Source organism: Rhodnius prolixus, unplaced genomic scaffold, assembly GCF_049639745.1.
Source record: "Rhodnius prolixus isolate KJV_2025 unplaced genomic scaffold, Rpr scaffold_4, whole genome shotgun sequence".
In the NCBI taxonomy this organism is placed as follows: domain Eukaryota; kingdom Metazoa; phylum Arthropoda; class Insecta; order Hemiptera; family Reduviidae; genus Rhodnius; species Rhodnius prolixus.
Genome location: NW_027411614.1, coordinates 15134689 through 15162108, shown reverse-complemented (window position 1 = coordinate 15162108; position 27420 = coordinate 15134689). Strand labels below are relative to the sequence as shown.

The following is a 27420-nucleotide window of genomic DNA, read 5'->3' as shown; positions in this document are numbered from 1 at the left end:
GGTTCCGTCTACTAGATACAAAGGGGGAGGTACAATAAGTCTCTTGTGGCTGCGGTGCCGTGGGGCGTGGGTCCCGTCTCTTTTCTAATCTTATCTTATCATGAGATCTAAATAGAAATATAAAGAATCAGAATTTAATTAAGAATTCTTCAAAAATATGATTCAGTTCGCAGTGCTAGATAATATCGTCCGTTTTATCCGTCGTAACAAGCATACTTTTCTTTCTGATAGGTTTTGGGTTTTCAATCATCATCAGTGACTGAATATTTTTTTTTTTTTTTTTTTACATTTATCACATATTTATCACATGCTGACTGAAAAACCAAGATTTGAATATTCATAAGAAATAATTTTGTTTAATTAACTGGTTTAATTGTTTTATAATAACCTTGTTTTTCTATTTTATTTTACAGAACGCCACGGACTACGTGAGCCACATAAAGTTGAACAATTACAAATGAAAATTATTGGCTCACTGAGAGACCACATGACGTACAATGCTGAAGCGCAACGTAAATCCCATTATTTCAGCCGTTTATTGGGTAAACTACCAGAGTTAAGATCTCTCAGTGTACAAGGGTTACAACGAATTTTTTATCTAAAATTGGAAGATTTAGTACCAGCGCCGCCTCTCATAGAGAACATGTTCATGGCCAGTCTCCCGTTCTAGTGTAGATTCTCCAGAGAAATAGAGGAAAAACTTTAAAAAAAAAAAAAATTTTCTTTCCACTCTGATGCTGCTTCGAAGAAGAAGAAGAAGTTTAAAAAAAATAGAGCGAGAAATAATGGAAAATAAATTGGTTTCTCAATCACTGGCCCCTAACAAATATAATTACTGGGGAATAACAGTTTATTGTTTATTGTTCGAGGGTTAAATTGTACGGAAAAAATGAAAGAAATTGGGCATCGATTCAACCCTGTTACTATTATTTCATTAAGTGTTTTTACAATTTCGTTTTTAAAGTTGACGTAAGAATTCTCTTATTTTCCTTATATAATTTAAAAAGCGGTCGTATATACTGTTACCAAATTCATTTTATTTTTTCTTGTCTTTTTTTTTTATTTAAACAAAAAGAAAATGTCTTTTAAAAAGAACAGTTTTTTAAGAAAGAAAAAAATTAATTGTTTAAGTAATTACATTTTGTGCTTATAATTATTCTAAAAATAAGTTATTTATGAAGAATGTTTCAATTTAATAGAAGTATTCTGTTTTTTTTTTTAAAAAATACAACTTTGATTTTCTTCAATCAGTTTGTAATAGCTAATAGTAATTGTTTAGTAAGAAGTATTTCTACTAGCACCATCTTTTTAAATATAGAATACACAGGTCACAATACTTATAAAAAAAATAGACTTGCTATTTAAAACTCCAAAAATAAAATTAGAAAAAAAGAAAAATCGATCAGTCCTTAACTTAAATGTTAGTGGGCCAAATTATTGTAGTTCTAAAAAAGCGTGATTTTTTTTATTCTAGATTTATCTATGAAAATTACATAGGCTTCTAAAAAGCCTAACTTTGAATAGTTTGCAAACAAACAAAAAAATTGTAACTATTTGTGCATTAAATTAAGCGAAGTATTTAAAAATGCTATTTGTTCAAACTTTAATAATAAGAACGATATATTTTTGAAATTTGTATATGTAAAATAAGTTTAATTGGAGAAAGCAAAAAAAAAAATTTGCCTGGTACTTAATTCCAATTTGTAAAGGCTGTTATTATATGATACAGTTTGTCTATTTATCAACATGTGACACTAAGAATCATTTTAGTTTTCTGCGAAGGTAATTTTTCAATTATCGATCTTTTGCTGATTAATATTAATTTACTCTGAAGCAATGAACAAACTGAATCAATGAAGTGACTACTTACTGGTCTAGACTCTTTAAAAAAGAAAACTAAAATTGCTAAAGTTTTGCAAAAGGCATTTTAAGGATCAATCATCTATAATTCCTTCAATTTAAATTAAATCCATTAAATTGATTCACTAGCTTGAAAGTCTTCGAGTTTAATAGCTCTCTAAGAATTAGAACTGTAAATTTGTCGTCGTTCTTGCTATTTAAAACTCCAAAAATACAATTAGAAAAAAAAAAGAAAAATCGATCAGTCCTTAACCTAAATGTTAGTGGGCCAAATTATTGTAGTTCTAAAAAATCTAAAAATCTACAACCAAATTGTAGGGTGCTAACAAATTTAAAAAAAAAAAAAATAAAGAATTTAATGCAGGAAAGTAGTTTTCACAAAAAACGTATCTTATTTCAGAATTTTTTAATGAATATCAAGATGTAAAAACAATAACTTTTAATATCTATATTTATTTTTTTCGTTTTATTTTTAGCAGCAACAATCTTCACGACAGTGCACACATACGATTATCATTAATCGAAATCAAAAATCAACAATAAAACTATAATTTCAATAAAGGCACAAAAGTTAAGAATTTTTTGTCCAACTTCAAAATACTATTGGAACTTTGGACTTTTTTAAATTATAATTACTATTATTACTTAAATACGTCAAGTCAGTCTTGTCAATAAATGTCGGATTCTAATTCCATTAACTCCGTGTAATAAATGAATTTTGGTCTTCCGCGGGTTGATGAACTAATTTTTAATTTGAATGTAAAGGTGTTGATAGTGGTGCGATAATTTAAAAAATTACTATAAAAAATTGTATCTTAACCGTATTAAGCTATTTATCACGGATAATTAAAAAAATATCTTTCTTCGAGCCGGCTTTTAGTGGTACTGTCTTTATAGTTTTATAGACCACGAACCATTCATAGAATCAGTTCCGAAATCTGCTGCTTGTAAACTAATTACCGTTATTTATGTCTCCTTTTTGGGTTATCATTCTTTGCTTTAAAGTGACTTCTTTTTTTCTACCCCTTTTCTTTGACGTTGCTATTTTTATGTTGTCTCAAAGATGGGTTCAAATTACAGCCTCACTTTGGCTTTTATTTTTTACTGCTTTTATTTCCTTTCCAAACATTTCTTATCGCTTTTTAATAGAATTAAACCTCTTTCTCACCTAGACCTTTTTCTAGAGTAGGCAAACTTTTTTAAATGTTTGGCAAAGGTATTTCAATTTAATATACAATAATTTTAAACAAGAAATGCGAATGAATTCAATTCACCTGGCAATACCTAAATTGTACTTTTTTATATAGACTTGTAGATCTATTTTTTGACATTTAACTACCAATTGAATATCCTGATATAATGGGTGAAAATAATTTCTATTCTTTTCAATAATTGCTTACCCAACCCCAACCACCATAAGTAGTTATCTGTATCAGTGATTGTACAGTTATGCTGCACTTACATGTCAAATTATTAAAGTAAATGATTGAGTCATATATTTGAGGTTACAAGAATAAAACTGTATCATATAATGGCTGAATAAGACATTAAATTATAGTGTAAGCTCTCTTTGAATGAAAAGTCATAAATTATTGTAATTTTTAATTTTTATTGTTTTATGTTTTGAAAATTTATTTTTTATTTCACTTTAAGTTTATCTTTTAGAAAAAAAATTTTTAAAAAAAATTATGCATATATATATATAATATAAAAAATATTTATAATATTAGTGGAGAAGTTACCGCGTAAAATGCGAACATTAGAGAAGAAAAATAAATAAATAGTTAAAAATTAAAGGATAGAATCTGTGATCGATATACTATGGTGGACCTAACATCATTGACAAATTATTTAATTATCACAACTTTATCCAGCACAAATTTTTTAGACAACTTTTACAGAAAACTCATACACACCACTTCGATAAATTTAAAAAAATAAATGAATAATATGTAAAAATATATAAGAAAATAATTTCATTTGTTAATAATATGCAGGTTTGATTTAAGTTACCAATTTATATTTAAATAATAAAAATTAAATAATAAAGTGCAATGAGATATACAAATGATTGGATTATGTAATAAAAGAGACTGAACAAAATACTGATGGATTTTTTTACGTGTTTCTTTGTTTTATATGTATATTATATAAATTATATAATAATATAAATAACTAAATATAAAAAGCTTATTTTATTTTTAAACAAAAATATATATATATATATCAACAAAATTTAATAGAAATTGAAACAAATGAAAAATGAGTCTTGTATCTTTGTACTTTTGAGTATTTTTTTATAAATACAAAAAACATATTTAAAAAATTGCCAATTTATCCAAAAATAAATTAAGAACTTATTGAGAAACATATCTTGACGTCCATATCATAAAGGATGTAAGCGTCTCTTTAAAAAAAAAAAAAAAAAATCCCTTCACGACAATTTATAATTTTTTTTTTCCTTCTTTTTTTTTTTGAGACATAAAATAATTATTTATTAATTTTATAAATGTATAAATAAACGTTTAGATTGTAAAAGATATAAAATAAGGAAGCATAACTTTGCATTTCGCTGCCTTACAATATTTTTTCTATGTAATAACTGCGCCTTCTTAGGTATGGTTGGTGAATATTTTAGGAATAAAAATGAATTAATAAAATATTTAAAAAAAAAGAAAAGACAAAACTCTATTTTTTGAGAGAAATTCCTTTTATTTTAGTTTAATTTTTGAAGAAAACAAATAACCGTTTTTTATAAATGTTCCTGGGCAAATATCAACTTTGGGGAACATTATTTAGCACAACAAGCATTTCGATTTATATATACTTAAATAATTTAAAACAAAATTGATCTTGTAATTATTGCTTCTTTCGATTTTTATAAAAATCTTTGATATTTGTATATTTTAAAGTGGAGGTGAAGAATAAAAAATATTTGAGATAATAAAAAATAAAAATGAAATAGACCAGTTGTTCCCTTTATTTTTATGTAGACCCTGTCTTATAAATTATATTATTTAAAACAAGTAAACAGATATTTTCTTACAAAGTTTACAACTTTTGTGTATTACTTTAACAATCTAAGTTTTTGTTTTAGATTATTTCCTCCTCTTTTTTTTTTGTCTCTAAAGAAAATAAAAGCATATATTTATGTAATTTTATTAAATTAAATGATAAAAATAAATTATATGTAATAAATATAATGAAAGCTTAGTTGTAATAGTTCATGAAGCCCACTTGGAAATGTACTTGCTATTAAATAATGTAATAGATGTATTTTGCAGATACATATTGTAAAGCACCTGTGTTTTTAAAAAAAGCACATTATGTTTTCTGATCATCTTTGTTCCCAATAATATATACATTAAATAATTATTTGTATGTGATTTATATATCTTTTTTTTTCTTTTTTTTTTTTACTTGTTAAGTTTATTTGGGGTACCAAAATTTCTTTAAAGTTGAAATGCACTTTAACAATAATAGCAATTAAAATTATTGATGGCCAGGAGTGGTGTCACATTGTGACGAATAACAACTTAATTACTAGTAGGATTTCATCAATGATATCAATTAATGAATGGGGTGTATCCATGTAAGGGAAACCCAATTTATCTTTAGAATCTGACGAATATCTCTTAAAGCTACTGACAATTTGAAACCTTTAATGAAAAGAATCAAGCATGCTAGAGAGAGTTTTTACATTTTCTTTCCAAATTATCACTAAATTATTTCCTAAGGGCCGGCAGCTGTATTCGAACCTAGGATCTCCTCGTTGTAAAGCAGTACGCTGAGATAATTCATTCCATTAAATCCCCTTGGTGTAAACTTGATGTTATTTACTATTTATCTAAGCCTGAGTATTTTGTTTTTTCTTTAACAATAACTGCATTCGAAAGAGAATGCAGTATCATAACAGTATATAACATGTTTTCTTCACCACCTACTATTTTAGTTTCTTATAAGATTCAAATAGACACAATCGGTATTAATTAATGGTTTCAATTAGCCAATTCATTCTCTAAAATCGTTCTCGAAACCTAGAATTGGTTTTGGAATAAAATAATGTACAGAGAAAAGTTTCCAAATAAAAGTTGTAAGAACTAACTATGCGCAGAAAGGACACCAATTTTAAAGAAAATCGTGGGAGCAGTTTGAAAAAATATCTCCAATAACTGTGAAATCGATTCAGTAAAGTCTGTTGATTTTGTCCAGAAGTTGATTTTTACAGGCCCTACTTTGAAATGTAAACTGATTAATAAAAAATTGAAGCTTCTGAGATTTCCATTTTTAAGTTATGCTAACCACATCCTCCATACAGACCGATTTGTAAACAAAAAAAAAAAACTTTTTTGGGCCCAGGAGACCGCCAAACGAATATTTTCAAGAAAAACTCCATATTGAAAATTTAGTTCTTTTATTCCCTAGTTTAGTAAGAGAAAGTAAGAACATCATAAAAATGAGAATGAAGGCGAAAAGAATTTAATTGCAGATGCTTTGTTTTCTGAATGCTTGTTAGTTCATCTCAGCCATTCGGTTCCTCGTAGCCAAATATAGTTTTGCCATATCGGCATCAACCTAACATGCTAATATGCTAATAGCGTCATCTTATGTACGTCACTTTGGACGGCATCCGTCAAAGTTGGACACATTTTAAGTATTTGCCTAGAAATTTAATCTTACAGGGGACATGAGACCATCAACTACACCTATTCTGTGGATTAGTAGTCGCATCTTTTGATCAAACAGAAACATCTACAGGCTTTCTCCAATTAAGCATGTGTAAACAAGGATAGTCTAAGAGCATCGTCGTATGTTTATGTTCTATCTTATTTTTAAAAGCGAACTGTGGGATTCAATCAAACGCTCAAATCTGCAAAGGATCCAGTCCTTGCAATCTAAAATACTTCGCTCTATAGTAAACGCTTCTTTCTACGTCACCAATCAAACCATTCACACAGATTTGAACATTCCTTTCGTCACACAAGTTGCAAAAACTCGTTACAGAAAATTCCATCTTAACATTCAAACACATCACAATCCGAATCATCATCTATCTATCTTCCAGAACATTTCCAGACAACACTTCCAGACGTCTTAAAAGACAGTGTGGCCTTGCGATCTCCTCTCTGATGAAGAGAGTCAGTAGAATTTAGAGTGTTTTTGGAGTGTTACCGCTGGGTAACTTCTCCACTCTGATATGTGTATGTTATTTATTGTTATTATTGTTGCTTATAATGCAAAATGCGTTGATTGTAACTAAATAAATGATTAAAAAAAATAAAATAAAAGTTTAATACATTGCAATAATGATTTGCTTTCATGTTTTATAATTTTGTCACTTTATACGTTTCAATTTAATTTAATCAATTCAAGAATGAGGAGTTCTTAATTCATCTCAGTGGGCATACACCTCCATTGTGAAAACTGCTACTATTTTGTAGTATTGGTTTTTAATTATTCCATCCGATATTGCACATATTCTAAAGTACAAAGTGACCATCGTTTAATAAAAAATCATTTTCATCATTCAAGCAATTTTTATGAATAAGTAAAATGCATGAAATATTGGTTAGCACTAGTAAATAGAAAAAACTAAATTGTTCATTTTTTGGTACACTGATCTATGTTTATAACAACTGTTCGAAAATACGCTTTAACTCTATCTTCAAATCAACATATGAAGGCCTATTCAAACTTTATTTTTACATCTGATAAAATGAAAGTTTGTTAATTAAGAAATTTTATTTTGTGTAAAAAATCCTAAAAGTTAATGGAAATTGAAGACGATTTCTGTAGATATTGTGGTCGATTAGCTACAGAGTGTCCAATAGTGCGGTCTTGCACCTGCGTGGATATACCTAGACCAATGTGTGATCCAAGAGCAACTAGCCCTTGTATTAGTTGTGTGAAATACAGGTAGGTGCAAAATATAAAGTTTTAACTAATCTTATGGCTACTAAAAATAAAGTAATGCCTATTTTTTTAAGGCAGGTCCAACTACCAATTAGGTGTCGTGGCCTTAGGCGAATGCAGAACATACTGTACTGTAAATTTCTTTTACCAATCATTAAATAAAATCCAATGCCTAGAAACCAGTACTGGTTTCACATAATACATATTAGCTTTGCAGGCCTCGTCTCTAACCCGCTCGGCTACCGTGGCGCCTGCTTATAGCTATTAAGCAAATTAGGAACTAACAGATCTAAAAAACACATATATGAACAATAATTGTTTCCAGCGACTTTAATCCTCTTGATTTATTAATGGTAGTTAGCATTTCTGTCATCTTCACGTCAATACTTGTCAATAATCGCAGTTGGATCTCAAATAGTTCATTTGGAGAATACTCAAACTTTTAAATCTGCAGTATTTCCTCTCACGATGAACAAGAGTAAATCTGAATAAAATTTACTTTTCTGTCTATTTTTTTCTTTCTTTTTAATGTGGAGAAAATTGGAATTTAAAGAATACTTTTTATCGTTTAGAATTTTCAGTCTCATAAAATTAAAATTTACTTTTTAAAAATAGTCAAAAAATTTCTAAAGTTCTAGCAGACCTATTTAGTGCTAAACTAGTTTAGGATATCTGGAAGACGAAATAAAATGAGCAGAGAGATACTTCTTCTTTCGTAGCCTCAACTGCAACATAAAATGTGGAGGGCTCATTTGAAGCCGCTATCTGATTATTCGAGGTATTTGGAAAATTGTTAATATAATTTAACAATTTATTAGATTTTCTAATAAAATATTTGAACTGTAATATGATGCATAAGTTTTATGTACCTTCCAATTGGAAATCGTATATCTTTCATTTTTATACATGATGCTGGAGACTAGTGTTCAAGATTGTTGCAAAAAAAAAAAAATGACGACAAAATAAATGGGCTGAAAAAGTTACGTTCCTAACTTCACTTTCATAGAATTTCAAATCAAAACTGAAAATATGAAATTACCAAACAAAATTTTCTTCATTTCAACTCTTATCTGATATTTATAAAAGCATTTTGTAAGAGTGTGTGCACATTTAGCTGTGGTTACTATGTATATCGTAGCCTCAGCCGTACATTGCCAAATGAGATGTGTTGCCCTAAAAATAAGTGATTCATTGCTTTTTTGGGTTTCCAAGCTGTCATTTTTTTTTCGTTACAAAAACAAAAGTTAGGCAATGAAAACAGAAATAATGATAATGATTATAATAAACTCTTAAATGAGGTTGGGGATTACCAATGCGGTTAGCGTATTGGATTCTCACGCGGAGGTCCCGGGTTCGAATCCAGCTGCTGACCCTTAGATTTTATCTTCCTAGGAGCTTCTTGCAGTTCGCTGATGGACAGTGTTGTCTGTAACGAGAGATCACTATCCGGCAGTGCACTGAAACAAGTTTCGGGCTCCAATAACCTCAGATGTTGTCGCGCCTTGAAATATCCAAAAGATATCCAGGAACTAGGGTATCTTAGCGGCTGATCAATTTTTGTAAAAATTTTATTTGTTTTTTATTTTGCTTAATACCCCTAGGTACACATGGCTTGTCATCATATTTGTTTCTCTAGTCGCCCTTCCTTTACTGCAACATATTATGTGGAGGGCTCATTTGAAGCCGCTATCTGATAATTCGAGGTATTTGGAAAATAGTTTATATAAAGTAATAATGTGTTTTTAACTAAAAAAATAGATATCTTAAGCTTTTTTTTTTTTTTTGTTCATGAAGGGTGGTTAATCTCTATCTGATGAGCGGAGTGCTTTTAATAAATTTATGGCTAGTAGTATACATGGTGAAGACTTTTGATGCAAAGCAGGCGATCAAATATCAATACAGTATGTAATTTTAGGAAAGTTTTGAAGTTTAAGTTTTATAATCAAAGGTTTAGCTCATGATGTGTGTTTTTTTTCAGGTGCTAACAAATAATGGGAGAAAAAATGTGAAGCTTATTTTTTTATTAAATTTTTAAAATAATCATTTTGCTTCTTTTTTTTATTCCATACCATTCAATGATATTTCATGGAAATTAATTTACAATTATTTAATGTGGTTAGTTTTTAAGGGCATGATATTATTATTTTGTCAATTGTTTAAAATGTCAAAATCTAAAACTTCATGTATCAAAAGCATATTAAAATAAGTAAATGCCCGCTCTATCTAGCGTCAGCAAGCAAAACTACTGGAGCAATAAAAACAGCTGTTCCTTCATTTTATTATAAGGCGAAAAACAAGAGGCTTGGTGTCTTGGACTACCCTCATGTAGTGTTACTCTCGTGTAGGTTATAAAATACAGAACCACTACCCGGCGTGTGTGATTAAAATATAAAAATAAATTTTATACCTTTATTTTTTTAAATATGGAATACGATGTCATCGATGGCCTGAAAGAAATTAAGTAAGTTTATGTTTAACTTTTATCTTTTATTTTTAAAATATACAACTCCAACATACTGATGCATTTTAAAAAATGTAATCTTATTTGCCACTTTTTTAATTTAGTTTGTTATGTAATGAAGGTTATTTATTCTGCTTACAGTAAGTGTCGTCTTTAAGTTTAAATTTTGTTAATAGAAATAATAACTTCTTTCCGAACGTTTATTTCGAATTGTTTTAGCTTGTTCTGTGAGGAATTCTTATCAGATTTTTTTAAAAAAGCGACTTATGCACTTTAATTAGGTTTGATAATGTAATGTTTATTCAGATATCCATTAGATGAAACGGGTTTAAGAGCAGCTGTTGCAGAAGGCCTTTTAACAAAAGAGTATACTGAATGTGTGGAATGGTTGAGTAAAGAGTTACAATATTTTTGTAAATTAGATGAACATGTGAATGCTATTTCTAGTCCGGATGATATTCCATCATTTCTTTTAGAAGTTAGTAGTTTTCTGAAAGAACTTGGTAAGTTTTCTCAATACTTAAGTTTTAATTTTATCTTTATGAAGTGATTTTTCAATGTTTCCTTACTATTATTTTTTAGGATGTGAATACAAGAGTCTGACAGAAGGTAAAGTGGGCGAGAGATTACAGTCAACAAATGACCGCTTGAAATTATTAGATTTTTTAATCACTGAATTACTTGCTGCAAGAATACTTAGTGCCAAAAAACCTTCAACTAATGTAGAATTGTGCATTGTAAGAAATTTTATGATGTTGCTCTACTTATTTCTCAATTAAGTTTTATCTCATAATGAGTTGTAAATTGTAATTCAAAATTCTTTAATTACTTTAATCAGAAAACAGATTCAATAAAGCCATGTTGCTAAATACAAGTCTGTACTTGTATTACTGTTAATAGATCCCACAACATTTCTAGAACAAAAACTTCAACTTTTTTGTGAGCAAAGTACAATATATTTTGTAGTAACGAACCCTCTAAAGTTCTTTTCACATTAAAAAAAAAAGAAAAAGTTAAGCATAATAGTAATAATAGTTATTTAAATGTTTGCCTAACTTCGAAGACAAATCCATTGCTCATTTGCAAGAAATCACTTCGTGCGGAGTGAGCTGACATTATTAACAATATCATCGAAGTTTAAGATTTTTGCCGCATTTCTACATACATTTGTTGTGGAAAAAAGTTGAAATAAGTGGGAAGTGCATTTAAAAAAGTCAAAGAGTGAAGTTTCTTTAACCATTGACGTGATGGTAATGCTGTCGAATATGTTTAATTAACTTATATATTTTTAGAATGAGAGCCCTACAGCAGCAACATTGAAGAAACTTTTGATGACATTGGGATTCCCAAAACCACCGGCCACAATAACTGCTAATATGATGTTTTCAAAAGTGAAAGCCAAGGTGAAAAAGTATAATTTTAGGCATTTTCCTTCCTAAAACATTTGAGTACAATATTAATGTTATTTATTATTAAGTGTAGCAGAGGTATGTAAAGACTTCTTAACGCAATTCTGAAGGAGTGGTGATTAAGCCTCCCTCTGAATTACCATTGAAGTGTAATGAGCAGCTTCATTATTTGAATAATGTTAATAGGAATTAAATGTATTTAGTAAAATTTAAAGACAATCGATTGCGGGGAGTGCCTCTTTACAAAACTTTTTCTGGGTGGAGCGTTGCCCGAATCCAATTCCGAAAGTTTATTTGTTTTTTCTAGTTAGAAGAAATCTCTAACAAATGTGTAAGCGCGCCTCTTTTCAAAGGTGTACTATCACCTAAACAATGGGAAACGATGGAACAGATGCAAAAGGATTTACACGAAGAATATACGGTTAGAAGAGAATTATTGCTCAAAAGATTGGATGTTACGATACAATCATTCCAGGTACAGTAAAAAAGGTCTATTTCTTAAAAGTAAACCTTCAATCATTTCAAAATTTTTGAATTACAATGATATTTTTAAATATTTTGCAGTGGTCTGAACGGATGAAAGGGAGGGAAAATGAAATAGCCACCATGTTCTCCAGCAAACGAAATGCCCTTACAGCTATTCCAGATGTTAAACTTTCAGATATTTTAGCAGCTAGGTACCATTTGGCCATCATGGAAAAAACATCAAATGCTAATGTTAGGAAAAATACCCAGTCTTCAGTCAATAAAGTTATCATTGGACGGGTAAAATATTGTTTTGCAATATCAATAAAAGTCATGAGATTATAAGGTGCTAATTTAAAAAATATACATATATAATTTAACAGTTAATATATTGAAATTTTAGGTGCCAGATCGTGGAGGCCGACCAAGTGAGCAACAACCTCCACCACCTGAAATGCCAAGTTGGGCACCAAGAGCAGCACAACCTCAAGGTATTAAATAAACATATTTATTTTATTTTTTAATTTATGTTTTAAATTATGTTACCTGCATTAGGTAACAGGGGTACACTAATGTAAACGGAAAGATGGCCGTTGAATAATGAAAACTGAAAAAATGGCCGTTGAAGTTAAGCTGGAAAAATAGAACTCGATCGAAAATGAATTTACTTTATATATTTTTTATTTTTTATTGATGCTGATAGTGTTGAGAGCAGTATGTTGGAAGCTGTCTTGTTATATTGTTTAAAATAGACGAAAATCGTGAAAATAAACTCAGTAGTTTTATAGCCCCTTTATGGCTTTTTGCATTTTATTTTTGCTATATTACCAGTTGCTTTTCCAGGATGTAAAGCTGTTGGAGTACCTCTTGTTAATTTTAACATATGTGCACTCTTTTGAGAACAGGTTTAATAACTTTTGTTTGGGCCTTTCCCCTGAGCCGGAGATTATTTTCAAGCTTACTGGAGCAGTTGTTGCCCATACTTACATTGAGTTTGTTAGCAAGATCGCTCCAGTTTTTGTTGTCATCTGAAATATTGACTTCCTTTTGTTTTTTTTATTTAATCTGATTGGGAGAGAGATCCTCTTCGCTATCCAAAGTCCATTGGGCAAAGATACGTTTCCCAGTATATAACACCCGCTCCTCTTTTATAAGAATATTTTTTGAGAAAAAACTGAGTATTTTCAATTGCAGGTGGCGGAGGAGGTCGAGGTGGCGGATTTCACGGAGGTGGAGGAGATCGTGGCGGCAGAGTGCAAGGTGGATGGAACTCAGCTGGTGACCAGTACCAAGGAGGCGGAGGATATCAAGGAGGTGGCGGATATCAAGGTGGTGGTGGCGGCTACCACGGCGGTGGAGGCGGCGGTTATCACGGCGGCGGGGGTGGCTATCACGGTGGTGGTGGCAGAGGAGGCCGTGGAGGCAGAGGGCGCAACTACTGAAATTCCATATCATTCTCAACTATGCAGCGAAGCAAATTAACTACATCACAATTGAATGTAATTAATTAAGAAACAGACTGAATTCTAGCTTGTACTATTTGGTAGCTAAATCTGATACTTATTTATATCCATCCGCATTTTTTTTATATAAGTGAAGAAAAATGTCTTTTCTGCCTGGAAAAAATTTTAAATTATTTAAGGAGTGTGTTTCAATTTGTGAAAACTGTATAGATTATGCTCATGTAAAGAATGTTAATTGAATGTAAAATGAGATTTTGTTAACAAATAAACTATAGGCTTACATTTAATGTTTGCTTATGTTACGGCAGTCAAAACTTGAATTACGTTTGCCCTTGTAATTCTTTATTTGTTTATTACACATTACAGTGGACGACTTGAACACATTAGTTTTGCTAACTGAATTCCAAACACAACACTTCCTCCTTTTTGCTTTTATTAGGCACTATTTTTTTTTTTTTCGGGCGCATCGACTATTGATTACATCATTGTCCAAACGCTAAAAATTCTAATCCCTAATGCACTGCTTATTGGATGGGAAGAATGAAATATTTTAAAGTAAACTTAAGGGAACATAAGCTCTCAATGTTCTTGATAAATTCTTGCAATAAAATCTTCATACATAAATCGTAACTATAAAAATTTGTTTGTAAAACTTGGAGAGTTATTTATCGAGTAACTGAGGTATTTGTTATTGTTTAATTGATGCGCCGATCCTCATATAAATAAGCACAAATGTGTGTTGAAAAACATTTATTCGTTTGAGCTTAAAAACTAGGTTATCATTATATTCATTAAAAAAATGATTTTGGTTCAGCGCTGTTGTTAGAATTTACCTTATAGAGGCACCTTCTTTCAGAAAGTTTGTACCCAAACATTGTTGGCTTCAAAATGTCCTTCATTAAGATTATAATTAAAGACATATTTTGAACTTTTCACATTTAAAGCATAAAATTGTTATCAGTTCCAGCGAAGGGCAATGCCTCACCTATCTTCAGATAGAAAAAAGAAACATAAAAATATAACAACCCGCAAGGGGTGTCTGTTGCATGCAGGCATTTGGGGAGTAGCGACCCCACGGGTTACCACAGCACAGTACACCATGCACACACACCAGACAGTACACGTACACACAAACAGGAAACAAATAGTACACAACCTAGGGCTGCCTTTCGTAGGAAGCGAACCTTCTAGTAGAAGAGTATAAAAGGAGGCGCTATGGCCTAAAGGTGGCAGCCCCTCCTCTACGCTAAGGGACTGAGGGTCAATCCCTCACATCCCCGAAAATTAGAAGATTAAAAGTGGCCAAAGAAACTCCGGTGGTTTTTTTAGAAATCCATCGGGTAGATGAGACAATCGACTAAGAGTAGAGAGAGAGCAAAGTAATATTTATAACAAAGTGCTACCATTACTACCAAAATTTAGATCAGTTATGGATGAGGTGACAAATGAGCAACTAGCTTTCAAGAGTTTTGCTCCCTATCTGTCATACTTTGGAAGAAGCTCAGTTGTCTTTATTGCGAAATATCCAGTAAAAATCTCCGGTGAGTCTTTGGTTTTCATATCCATGTTGAGTAATTATTTAACTCAATTTTTTTTTCGATTCTGTGAATGACATTTAATTTAAATCAAAAGAGAAAGAATGAGATCAGAACACGGAAATTTCAGGTGCAGATCCATTAGGTCTTTCTGAATTTTCGTTGAACAATGTCGTGTTTAATGTCCTGGGAGTTGCTAAAACAAAATTAAAAACTTGCACCTTTGATCAACCGATTTTTCTTAAAATTTAAAATTTTGATTTCTATTTTAAGCAGATATGGGACTTAACGCCGAAATGGAACACCTAAGGGAAGCATGCCTCCAGCTCGCAAGAGTGCTGAGAAAATTTTACAAATTGGTCAGCTGAAATGAATGTAATCCGTAATTTAATTTTTTAGAAAATCGAAGTCTTTTTCTAGAATAAAAAAAGAAAGTTGCTAATTTTGATTTTGTCCAAGAATGGTCCCGCAAATTCCCACAAGGAAATTTGATCTTTTAAGTTCGCCGCAGGTCTTTTTAACTGTCATTGTTGATTGAATGCAAGCATCAGTAGGCAGAGGTCAGCGCCTACAGGTTCTGATAGGAAGGTACAACAGTTCTGCGCGTCAGTGAAAGAGGCCGTTTTGGCTCTGAATTCGGCGCTACGGAGTAGAAACTTCACGTTTAGTACGCAAGGTTATAAGTATGTATAATTGAAACTAAATAACGAAACATTTTTGGTGGAACACCTATGTACTTGTACACAGTCACTTTCAAAAGAAAAAAAGGAGTTATAACAAAACTCCCTCTAAAAACGGGAAAGATAACTTTTTGAGAATAACTTGACGTTAGTCTTTTTAATTTTTTTTTCTAGTCTTCCGGGGGCTAATTCGAAAAAATCTCTGTGGATGTGTCTATATGTAATATGTAAAAACATCCCTTTTTTTTATGTAAATATTTCAGGGAATAGAAGCATAGTTGATTCGTGAATTACTGTTTACATTTAGTTTCCCTAGGGCTCAATCAGACGAATGGCCGAAAAACTTTGGCTCTAGAATTCTGGATGTTTCAATACGTCCGACAGAATACCCGTAACGACAGTCGACTCTTTCTTCCCAATACTTGCTATCGTATACTCCGTACTTTTTACCGATATGATACTGATTATCGATACTTTTGAGTATATGTAGATAATAGATAAGTATTGGAATCTGAGGAAAGACGTTAGGTGCGCATTGTATACTTAGTATGTCTGAATAATAACTCTAGTTAATCATTTCTGTGGTAGTTAGGACTGTCATATCTTAGTTTATGTAAGATGGCTTATGAATAAAATAAAGCTGCATGATCTTGGATACTGCTCCACAATGCTGTAATTAAACATTTGTAAACGTTATTGGGTTATAAAAGGATCAGGTAATAACCTTTTTTTTTCTCTATAACAGTGAAATAAAAATTCCAAAAACATTTGACAGCAGTAAATTGCTGTGTTCGTTCTTCAAAATCTTTTTAACTTGTACTCTAAACAAAAATGTGTATATTCAAGTGAATTACTTTGTAACAACGCTGATATATTTTTTTTTTCTAAGAATTTGCTGTGAAGCTTGGTAATCCGTAATGGGCAAAACTACCAGAGTGGTTATGTGTGGTTGGAAAGGTGTTGGAAAAACAGCTATACTGGAACAAGCTATATACGGGAAGTTAACCAAAGATACTGTGAGTTCTGTTCTTTTTTTTTTTGTACCTTTATGGAAACGAACATCTCCTTTAAACTATTGCTTTCATTTAGTTTATTCAATCTACCATTGAAGATATTTATGTGGCAAACGTAGAAACTGAGAGAGGTGTGAAGGAAAAGTTGAGATTTTACGACACTGGTTCAGATTTCATGTCCAATGTGAACTTACAACATGCTGATGGTTATATTCTAGTGTTTGATCCTACAAAAATGGAATCACTGGACTATATTATATCTGCTAAGAAAGACATAGAAAGAAACAAAGAAAGGAAAGAAGTATGTTTCAAGTTTCATGGGTTACGACTTGTGCTCTGTCCATTGCATTTGTATTTATCTGCAATAGTTTTTGTTCAGGTGGTGGTAACTGTTTTGGCTAATCAATGTACAACCAATATTGACCCAAATGTAATGTCAAAAGCTCAGAATTGGGCCAGTCGAGAAAAACTTAAAATTTACGAAGTGAATGCTCTTGAAAGAAGCACTTTATATGAAAGTTTCATACAGCTTGCGTCCAGATTAAATCCACAAGTGACGAAGACTAGTTTTGGCCAATTAGCGATGAGGAAAAGAGATTGACAGGCTACTTTTTACGTCTCGACGGAAGAAATGTGTATGTATCGAACAATCATGAAGATAATATATTTTAAATTCATATTGAAGCTCAAAATTACTTTTTTTAAAAGATTCATCTATTCTGTCGGTACACTTCATTTAGTGCAGTTGTTTTTGTTTATATGTTCTTCTAATTTGTAGTGCGTGTATTAAATAGAAGGACAAGTGTATTGTTTTTGTACCTCCAATTACATAAAACTTAAGTGTAACTATGATGTTGCTTCTTTATCACTGGTTGTGAGGAAATTGCCCCAAAACACGCCTGTGGTGTTACCAATGTTAGAAATTTATACTTAGCAATAGGGAGTGAGTTTGGAAAAGTGGTTATGACTAGAAAGTCCCTCAGTTCGAGTCCAGTGTATAGCTACTTTTTAATTATTGGCACTTAATTTGGTGGTTGTATGTATGTAAAACCCCGCCTGTAAAAATAGGCGATTACTTTAATTTTTTTTAAAGAACAGTCTACAAAAATCTTATTCCAAGTCCGCACCCTTTTTGACATTGGCGTTTTATCTTAATTCATGCTAAAACCACAATAGCAATTTAACTTGATGCTATTTTGCTATCGATTTTTTAGTTCTATATATGAAATTAATAAATATTTATTTTTCAGGAACGCTTGCACTTCACAACCAATAAATGCAAAGATGACACAAGTCGATGCTTTTTATTATTGAACACCTGTTTTCTTGGGAACTGATAAAAGTTTGCACATAGTTAAGGACCTGTTTGATGTGGTATAGGAATAATATTAAGTAATACTAAAAAATGTTTATTTACAACTTGGAGATATTTGATATAAAGGAAACAGTGCATTTTCGAAAATTCGTTAAAAGTTTTTACCAAAGAAACTATGAGAGCATTTTTGTTTTTATTTCTGTATTGAGAATATTTCGGAATACGATTCTGCCGAATGCATTAACTTCGGTCCTTTGCTACATGTGAAATGGTATATTTTTAGAAAAATAAAAATTGCATATTTGTCATTTCGGTATAAGTTCTTAAATACCAAATGATAAATGCCTTATTAGTTCTATATATAGATATTTATGAGCAAGCCTCACTTATTAGTGAAGAGAAACTATAAAAAATATTGTATAATTAAACAATAGGAGTGGGTAGTAGTTAATCTAAAAAATAAATAAATTGAATAATTTTAAAAACTCAAAAATGGAAGTGTTGTAAGTTATTAAAAGTGTGGATTTGAGTCCGCAGTGCTAGATCAATTTTCGATGGAATCAAATGTTAGATCGTTCATTTTATCCGTCAAAGCACGCATTTTTTCCACGGGTTTTCATCCGTCATCAGATGTTGATTTAATAATTGTAGAGTTTGGCTTCCATTTAAAAAACTTTAGCGCACACTACTCTTCCGTAATTATGGATAATCTAAGAAAATAAGGAAAACATGCGTATGGTGACGATAAAATCTATGAACGAGTTTATATTCTAGTGTGAAATCATTAAATGTAATTTCTTGAAATACGTAAGTGCATGATTTTGACAAAAAAATGAAAGATTATAACTCGTATTTGGAGCCAATAAATTTTATAAAGATTTTAATTACTCAAAACTAGGTATTGTAGAGAGGTTAACTTTACTTTAGTGAGGAGTTTACACTTTTAAAAAAATTGAAGTATTATGAATTTTTCGATAACTTATAGAACACCCTTCTTCGATTTAGCTAATTCGATCAAAACTCTTGCTAAACTAAAATAAAAAAAATCGTTCGCCAATTTCAGAAAGAACTATTCCCAAACTTGCCGGTTGTTTTAAGGCTAACTTGATGTTTTTGATTTAAGTAGTAGTTTTGAGAAGTACTTTGAAGGAGATATTTGAACTCAAATAATGAAATGTTTCTTGAAATAGTAAAAATTTAAATATCAAAACAAAATTCAGGAATAACTTATTCTTCTTATAAGGTAAATTAATACGGTATGGGTATTTTTCTGAAATGTTGCAAAGAAGGAGAATATTTGAGAAATCTTGACCTATCTGTAAAAACTAATTAAAGAGAAGTTGATGAAAGTTATTTTCTTTCAACCTACTTTTACATTTTGGTACCTTCATTTTACATAATTTGAAAAAAATTTAACAAATTTCTTTGTTTTTGAGGCAAGTCTTCAGGTTCGCATGGAAGCCCGGAGTCCTTTTCAGTGCCCAGAGAACATTTAACCAGCTTTCTAAAATAAAAAAAAATCTAATCAGCATTTAAGAAATTGTCATCATAAATAGATTAATAAGTTTGGTGTTGAGATTTCGATTTCACTTACGATACATCTGGTAGTTAGTCAGAGTATTACGAGGTAAGAGATGAATTGCTGAACCTTAGTCGTAAACCTACAATCATGTAGAGTCGCATGTCCTATACCGCCCATAACTTTTACCATCCATCTTTCGGGGGTAGCACTAACATATTTTCCTATTAAAAGAAAGTCCTGCTGCATTTTTTGTTAATTGTAAACTTATTCATTCCTTAACAAAAACTTACTGTTCAGAAAGTTTAGTAAAGTAAGGCGTTTTTTAGGCTGACTTTACGTCCAACTACCAAATTAGATATCGTGGACGGAGGCGACTAGCAAACATACTTTCAAAAAAAGCAAATTCCTTTCATTAACCATTGAATAAAAACCAAGGCGTAGTCAGGGAATTGAATCCAGTACCACAATGCTTCTTTGCTTTGCGGATCTCGCCTCTAACTCTTCGGTTATTGTTAAGTTGACCATTAGAATGTTTTGTGTAATATAAGCTAACTAATATTTCGTTAAAATGCTAGTTTACAAGAAATCCCAACTTCGTACTTATCTTAATCCTGTAACGAACAATATTTACACATCTCTGAATATGATCCCCCTGCGTATAGTTTTCCTTTATATCGTGCAATACAATGAATCATTCCAACGGACCTTCGTCCGTTTTAAACCGGGATTTAGAGGAGACCCCATACTTGGGGCAAACTACACTCCTATAGTATGAAGTGCATAGTGACACCCAAGAGCTTTTACTTTTTAACCGAATCAATCTGATTGAGCTGTTTTACTTAGTTTCATTGTTTTATATGTAAATTCCTTCGTTCCAACTACATATTTTAAACCTCTTTGATTATTTATACATGTCTTAAGTGGTTCGTTCCTGTTCATATTTCTAATATTGGGTTGTGAACTTCTTATTAATGCATTAAAAACTGGAATACAAAGGATGAAATAACAGTGTAGGTAAATGCAAAGAAAAAATTAGATATACTGATCACTTTTTTATTCTGTTCACATTTTTTATAGAATATTAAAGCTAATTTATATTATAAAATGGATTTTGGACTTCTCTCGAGCCAACATTTGTTTCGGTCTTCACGTCGTATAAATTCTATAGAAGAAACATCATTATTCAAGTAGAGACATCAGTTTATCCTTATATAATTTATTATATACATTGCTCAAATTTTCACGTCGTAATAGTATAATTATCACAAAGATAGAAAAAATTAAAAAAATTCAATATTTTCGAGCATGGCAAACGTGTAAACTAAAATTTATTAAATAACTGAAAAGATTACAACCTATTTCTTCAGTCAGTAGAATAGTATGAAAAGCTAGATTCACTTTGTGAAGAATCGGAACGATCATAATAATAAGGATCTTCATTTTCATTGTATACCAACAATTCGTCTTCTTCGTCAGACGATAAATCACTTCGGTAGTCATCATCTGTAATAATACTAACAATTTAAAATGCAGTAATACTTACAAGACTATTTGGTAATAGAAATATCACTTAGTATTGCTGCCGAGAAGTTTATTTACTACAGGTAGGTAGTAAGGAGTGATGATGTGTGGCATAAATAAACACCTTGCACTCCCTATATTACCTCTTTAACCAAAACTTAAGTTTAAAACGTTATGTGCAAGGATTTTTTAAACGCTAAAAGGTCACAAATCAGCAAATACCTATCATTTCATGAATACTTCATTGATACCATTTAAGTAATTTTACTTGGCTAATCTGCAAGCACAGAAGGCAAAAAAAAATACTAACTTAGATTGACTGTAATATCTATTAATCTAATAATCACTCTATTAATTACAGATTAAAAATAAAAACGTAATAAAAAATAAATATATTTATGAGCCTGAAGATTCCAAAAACTTAAAAAAAAATACACCAACAAGATTTTGTTTAAAAAAATTGTAGCTTTAATCAAAATGGGCAAAGATTATGGATAAATTTTAAAAAAGGCCTTACTTAAGTGGGGCAAACTCCTAATGTTGTAGACATAAAGATACACAAAAGCTATATCTAGCTATATAATTTCGTATCGAATCACAATTCATTCATGTGAATCGGTTATCGCCTCAATAATTTGAACGATTGCAGAACATCCCTTAGTAAGTGAAAGAAAGAGCAGGATAACACTTATATGTCACGTAGAAAATTCTAACTTCCTGGCAAACTTTATCAAAATCAAGCTAAGATTTACAAAGTAATTAACTTGAATAGTTTTAGAAGGGGCCTTACATGGAGCAAACGTCTCTCCTAAACTGTCTTCAGTGTAAAGACGAAAAACAGAAAAAATTTAACCCTCTATATCTCGTTAACTATATAACTTGACATAACTATAACTTGAACATTGCAATTTATACCAGCTATAGAGCAAACATTTCTCTATAATTAAGTGAAAAGATCATTTAACTCAGAACAATACGAAAATAAATGTAGAGGTTTCAATTTTGAATCATTTTCATACCCTTCAAAATTTAACCTTCTACATCTAAATAACTACTATGCCTAAATCATTATTATTTATACCAGTTATGGAGCTAACTTTTCTCTACAATTAGGTAAAGAATTCATTGGAATCAGAACAATACAAAGAGAGTTATAGAGGTTTAAAATTTGAATCGTTTGCAAAACCTCCATAATTTAACCTTCTATATCTCAATAACTACAATGACTAAAACATTGATATTTACAACATTCAAAGAGCTAAACTTCTCTCTACTATTCGGTATAGAATTCATTGAAACAGTAAGAAGAGAGACATAGAAGTTTTACCTAATATCTCACCTTAACTGTAATTAAAAATCATAATGTACAATACAATATAAGAAATGAAATAACTAACCTACTGCAACTTTCTTCATTTGTAAGGCCAGCCTCATTAAATCTTCATCAATACTGCAATTAGTTTAAGTAAATTATATATATTGCAATTTTGTATTTACTTATTTTAAATAAATCACACAAACCTAGATCTAGAAGAATCATCATCACTCATTTCATCAGGATAATCATTTCGCCAATGATTTTCATCGTTTGAGTCTTCATCCTCATCTACTGAATCTTCTTCTCTGTCTTCCATAAAATCACCAAAAATTAATTCCTCATTGACAGCGTGCACACTGAAAATAAAAACGAAAAAGTTAAATCGGATACCAGAGTGTATCCAAAAGGGGTGTCCTGACCTAAATACGCTCTATGTTCTAGATAATAGTATTATCACCCCTCTATGAAAAAGTGTACTTCAGAGAAAAAACTGGCTACTAACTAAGAAAATTAGTATATAATATTAGTATACATATCGCCGAAGCATTCCTGGAAAATTTATTGAGTATAATGTTGAAATTGATGATTGCAAACAATTTTTAATGTTATTACACACAGTAAATGAGCAATCAATTCCGAAGCTAAACTCGTGGATTCATGAAATAAATGCTGGTGGAACGAGAAATTTAAAGAAGATGTAGGACTGGTGCAATCGGAAGGGACGAAAACGACGAGAGGTCACGAAGGCATGAATATTGGGTGCTGCAATCGCGCCGCTATAAAGCTGGATGGCACTGCCTAGGTTGAAATATGTTTTGGATGAGTTGCTAATAGCAGGCATTTAGATAAAAGTGAGAGTTAGTTAAAATTTAGATTAACTACACACATTGAATATTAATAGATGTAAGTAAATTTCCCTGGTTAGGTCACTAATTTTTCACTAAAACTAAAGCCAAGAAGAAAAAATAAAAACTGTCATACTTCTTCCAACAAACGACTTTCTGAAAATGTTTAAAATTAAACAATTACCTCAGCAAATTCTCCATTTGTAGATCATTGAAGTCTCCCCCTACAGCAGAATAATATAAATCGTAAACATATTGCTCTTCTGTGACTGCAGAATGAATTCTCTACAAAAATAAATAAGTAAATAAATTGGAATTTAACCAAAGATATAATTGTATTCTGTTTTTCTCCTGAAAATAATGCTTTGTTATTTGAAAAAAAAACAAAATGCGTTATTACTTTTAGTTATCTATTTATGGATCCTCTACACTTTTTAGTTGATCATTTCATTCTACAAGAATATTCCTTGCTACTCTTTTTTATGATTTGAAAACACAAAAATAATGTAAAATGATTTACAAAATGTAAATAATACTTACATCAGAACTGACTTCAGTGATTGCATTACAACATGAAGACTTCTCAGTATTTACAACATCGACCACTGTGTAAGTTTCATCTTCTCCTATTACCTCTCCTTCATCTCCCACAGCTCTGAACCAATTGACTACCTGTACGATCATTCTTTTATTGTTTGGATAAAATAAGATTAAATAAAAAAAGATTATTTTTATAATTCACTTCCCTATTTTCTAATACCACTGACGAATATGCTTTTTTACTGAACACACAAATATATAATATTTTTTTGATTACCTTCAATCTATTGCTATGGGATGCTGATTTATTTTCACTTCTTAATTTTTCGGTTACTGCTGACACACTGTGTTCTCTGAATTTAACGGATTTCCTCTTCACACTATTTATTTCATTTATGTGCTTCTTAATATCTCCATCCTGACATTAAAACACACTATAAAGATTATGATTTTGACACTTACTACTGCTTTATCTTTAAAAAAAAAAAAGAAGAAGAAAAACAGAAATGATCTGTTAAATTCGTACACAATAACTGAAATTGGTAGTAAGCTCAACTTTCCACTCCTACATCGTAATTTCTCAATTTTTTTTGTTTTTCTTTTTTGTCACCGAAAATCACCACTTTGTTGTTGGCAATTAAAAATTTTTTTTATTTCTAACATGTGGCTTTGAAAAATATTTTTTACTATATAACGTTTTATTTAAAAGTGAAAGCATAAAATCTTCAACATTTTACGCTTAACTATCAAACTTAGAAGGGAGCATAATAAATAATAAAACTGACAGTACTAATTTTTATGTTTAATGGTTTTTCAAAATGAAAAATTGCCAAAGAAGAAGTACTAAACAATCCTTGAAAATAATTTCTTTATTCATAAATTTTGTTGTCTTTTTTCCTTAAAAGTAGATGACAAAAGTAAAGTGATTCATCTTCATTTATCTTAAACAATAATTGAAATGTGTACTTTTAAGTTTACAAGACAAACCCTAAAATGTTCAAATTCTAAGAGTTTATTCATAATAAGCAAAAGCCTTATCTTTATAGTTAATGAAAATTAAAAATCACAAAATAAATTGAATTAAGAATATTGTGCTAACAATGTTGCAACAAAATTTAGATTCAAATAAGTTTTTTAAAATTAATTACCAGTGAAAAGCGAAAGTTAAAGTAATCAATATAAGATCTTAATGCATAAAGAGTTCTATATTACAATAACAAAAAACAAGCACTTAATTTTTTTTTATATCTCCGAATAACATTGTTAACAAACGTTGTTGGATTTAGTTTGCTTAACTTCTTAAAGCAGAACAACTGTATGGATAAATTAAATTTTTTACATCTTAACTAATAAAAAAAAATGCAGAAACTTTATTGTTTATTAACACTAGAAGACAAACTTTTCTTATTATGCTCATCAAGCATAAGTTTATCAACTTGTCCACAAACGTTTTCTTCCGATGAAGCGTTATTGGTCGATGCACAGTTGATTACTTCCACTATAGCTTCTGGCATTTCAGTCCAATTTTTATGGTCTTTTTTAGTATTAAACACTTTATAGGTGCCACAGACAACACATAACCACATAACTTGCTGCGGTTTCTTCAGTAACCTAACAATACAAGTGTTTCCAGGAACTAAAATACAGTGACAATTTTTGCAAATTCGCCTTTTTAAGCTGATCTCATGTCGAGATACTGTTTTTCTAGCAACATTGTGCAACATATTTCCGAAATGTAACATCAGTTTTAAACCATCACGACCTGATAATGATCTACTAAAGTCTGTGGCCTGGTAGAGGTAATTCATTCGATGAAATGCTTCTTTGCTTTGAAAATTCTTTCGCGAAGATTGCATTATGTGAGGAAACATTGAGTTATTTGAAAAAAGTTATATATACTTATTACGAAATGAGTTCTTACTATTTAGTACCTCACCTGCTCATCAACAGTAGCTGCAAATCTAAAAACTTTAGTAATAGCATCTTCTTCAGTTTTCGGTTTCTTGCAAGAAAACAAAAGGACATCAATAGGATCATCTTGTAAACGTCTTTTGACTCGAACAAGAGCCATCTTAAAGTTAGATCACTCTGAATTAAGCCCTTAATTTTCAACAGTAACTTAACTCGTCACATTAACGTTCAAACTAACAATACAAGAAACCTTCCTAACCTAACGCTTTTTTCTCCCACTAACCTTTACTAAAAGTAGCCTGACCGAACTGCAATCAACTCTGTGGAGCTAAGCGCAGCTACTGCCCGCATGGGGTCAGTTTGTCAACTAAGGAGAAATAAAGCGATTCTGTCGTATATCTGAAACTGACTTTTACTTGCCTCTAAAACAATTTAGTTCTAAACATCTAGGAATTTAGTTCTTATATTTTGGGGGGTAAAGGTATCCATCAGGGTTTTAACTCAATTAAAATTAGATTTATAATAGTTTTTTTTTTTTTTTTTTTTTTTTTTTTTTTTTTTTTTTTTTTTTTTTTTTTTTTTTTTTTGGCCTCTCGTGCCAAGCGAATCAGCCAAGATTTATAATAGTTGGGAAATGAATTAACAATTATAAAAGAATTTGTTTTAAAATTTATTAAAATACAACCTGATAAAATATTAAAGCCTAATCTTATTTTTTAAAAAAGGGAGGAGAAAAAACAAACGATGTACTGGCCTATAACATTCTATAACATCTGAAATTTGATTTTGGGACTCTGGGGAAACGGGGTGCCACACTTCCATTTAAAGTTCCAATTTATGTATGGTGTTGATCTATCACTTATTCAAGTAAAAGGATAAGTCTCTTAACTTGAAATCTTTCTTAACCCTGTTGTGACTGTTTAATTTTAAAGTAATAAAAATGTTGATCTTTATTTTTATTCCCTAATACATAAATATTTTAAAAATTATATACAAATATGTTGTCATGTGAAACTGGGATTAAATTTAAGAGACAAACATGCAACATTATGGCTAGATACTTCTTTAAATAAAGTGAAGGAGGTATTGGTATAACAAAGTTATATGAACAATGTTTGAACAATAAAACACCGTCATCTCAAGGCCTAGTTTGAAAGCGCTGATGTCTTTTGAGTTCCCTTGTCTTCAGCTAATCACTATTTCAAAAGGATCCGAAATCAGATCTTTTAAGCCCCTCAGGATTCTTTTCTCAGCCAAACAAGTTGTAAAAGGGACGCCCAACTTCTGCAAAACATCCAAAAACTTTGTTTTGTCTCTGCTGTCGCATGTCTCTTTGAAGTCAATAATCAGGCTGAAAATCAACATTAAACTCATAAAACTTCTCTAGTATAAATTGTAACGAAAATATGTGGTCCAAAGTGCTCTGTAACTTACATCTTACCAATGATTGTTTCTGTCCATTTTGTAAGCCCTATATTTATCGTGATTGAAAGGGTTTTTATATATAAATAATAGGAGAACTGTATCTCTTAATTCATTTGTCTAACTTGCCATCCTTCTTATTCAATGTAGTATTGCTGTAAATGACTGCCACAGATCAACCTTCTATTTGTCAAGCTTTTAACACACAACCAGGAGGACTAGGTAAT

The 27420-nt window shown here is 30.7% G+C and overlaps 5 protein-coding genes across 11 annotated transcripts in view; 4 read left to right on the top strand and 1 right to left on the bottom strand.

The window, feature by feature from the left end:
* LOC141455988 (probable nuclear hormone receptor HR38) overlaps positions 1-5233 on the top strand; it is a 248493-nt gene extending 243260 nt beyond the window's left edge. For all 7 annotated transcript variants that reach the window (XM_074131536.1, XM_074131534.1, XM_074131533.1 and 4 more), the window contains one exon: positions 414-5233. In XM_074131536.1, coding sequence (XP_073987637.1) covers positions 414-670 — 257 coding nt within the window. In that variant the 3' untranslated portion in view covers positions 671-5233. The remainder of the gene's footprint in view (positions 1-413) is intronic.
* A 2312-nt stretch (positions 5234-7545) lies between these two features.
* On the top strand, positions 7546-9815 carry LOC141455992 (uncharacterized). Its single transcript, XM_074131543.1, has 4 exons — positions 7546-7776; positions 9375-9476; positions 9568-9674; positions 9752-9815. The coding sequence occupies exons 1-4, from the start codon at positions 7631-7633 to the stop codon at positions 9763-9765; spliced, it is 369 nt and encodes a 122-aa protein (XP_073987644.1). The 5' UTR covers positions 7546-7630; the 3' UTR covers positions 9766-9815.
* Positions 9816-10053: 238 nt separating this feature from the next.
* Positions 10054-13888, top strand: LOC141455989 (protein FAM98A). The gene is made up of 8 exons (XM_074131540.1): positions 10054-10234; positions 10541-10737; positions 10817-10971; positions 11527-11637; positions 11951-12118; positions 12208-12408; positions 12512-12599; positions 13303-13888. Exons 1-8 carry the CDS (start codon positions 10197-10199, stop codon positions 13548-13550), a joined length of 1206 nt encoding a protein of 401 aa, XP_073987641.1. The 5' UTR covers positions 10054-10196; the 3' UTR covers positions 13551-13888.
* Positions 13889-16000: 2112 nt separating this feature from the next.
* Positions 16001-19467, top strand: kappaB-Ras (NFKB inhibitor interacting Ras like 1). The gene is made up of 5 exons (XM_074131542.1): positions 16001-16502; positions 16676-16802; positions 16876-17100; positions 17179-17434; positions 18050-19467. The coding sequence occupies exons 2-4, from the start codon at positions 16704-16706 to the stop codon at positions 17398-17400; spliced, it is 546 nt and encodes a 181-aa protein (XP_073987643.1). The 5' UTR covers positions 16001-16502; positions 16676-16703; the 3' UTR covers positions 17401-17434; positions 18050-19467.
* Positions 19468-20673: 1206 nt separating this feature from the next.
* On the bottom strand, positions 20674-26131 carry fs(2)ltoPP43 (female sterile (2) ltoPP43). The gene is made up of 7 exons (XM_074131541.1): positions 25797-26131; positions 24138-24278; positions 23861-23992; positions 23505-23605; positions 22679-22831; positions 22555-22607; positions 20674-21139 (listed from the first exon to the last, which is right to left on the bottom strand). Exons 1-7 carry the CDS (start codon positions 25929-25931, stop codon positions 21000-21002), a joined length of 855 nt encoding a protein of 284 aa, XP_073987642.1. The 5' UTR covers positions 25932-26131; the 3' UTR covers positions 20674-20999.
* Between the last annotated feature and the right edge of the window lie 1289 nt (positions 26132-27420).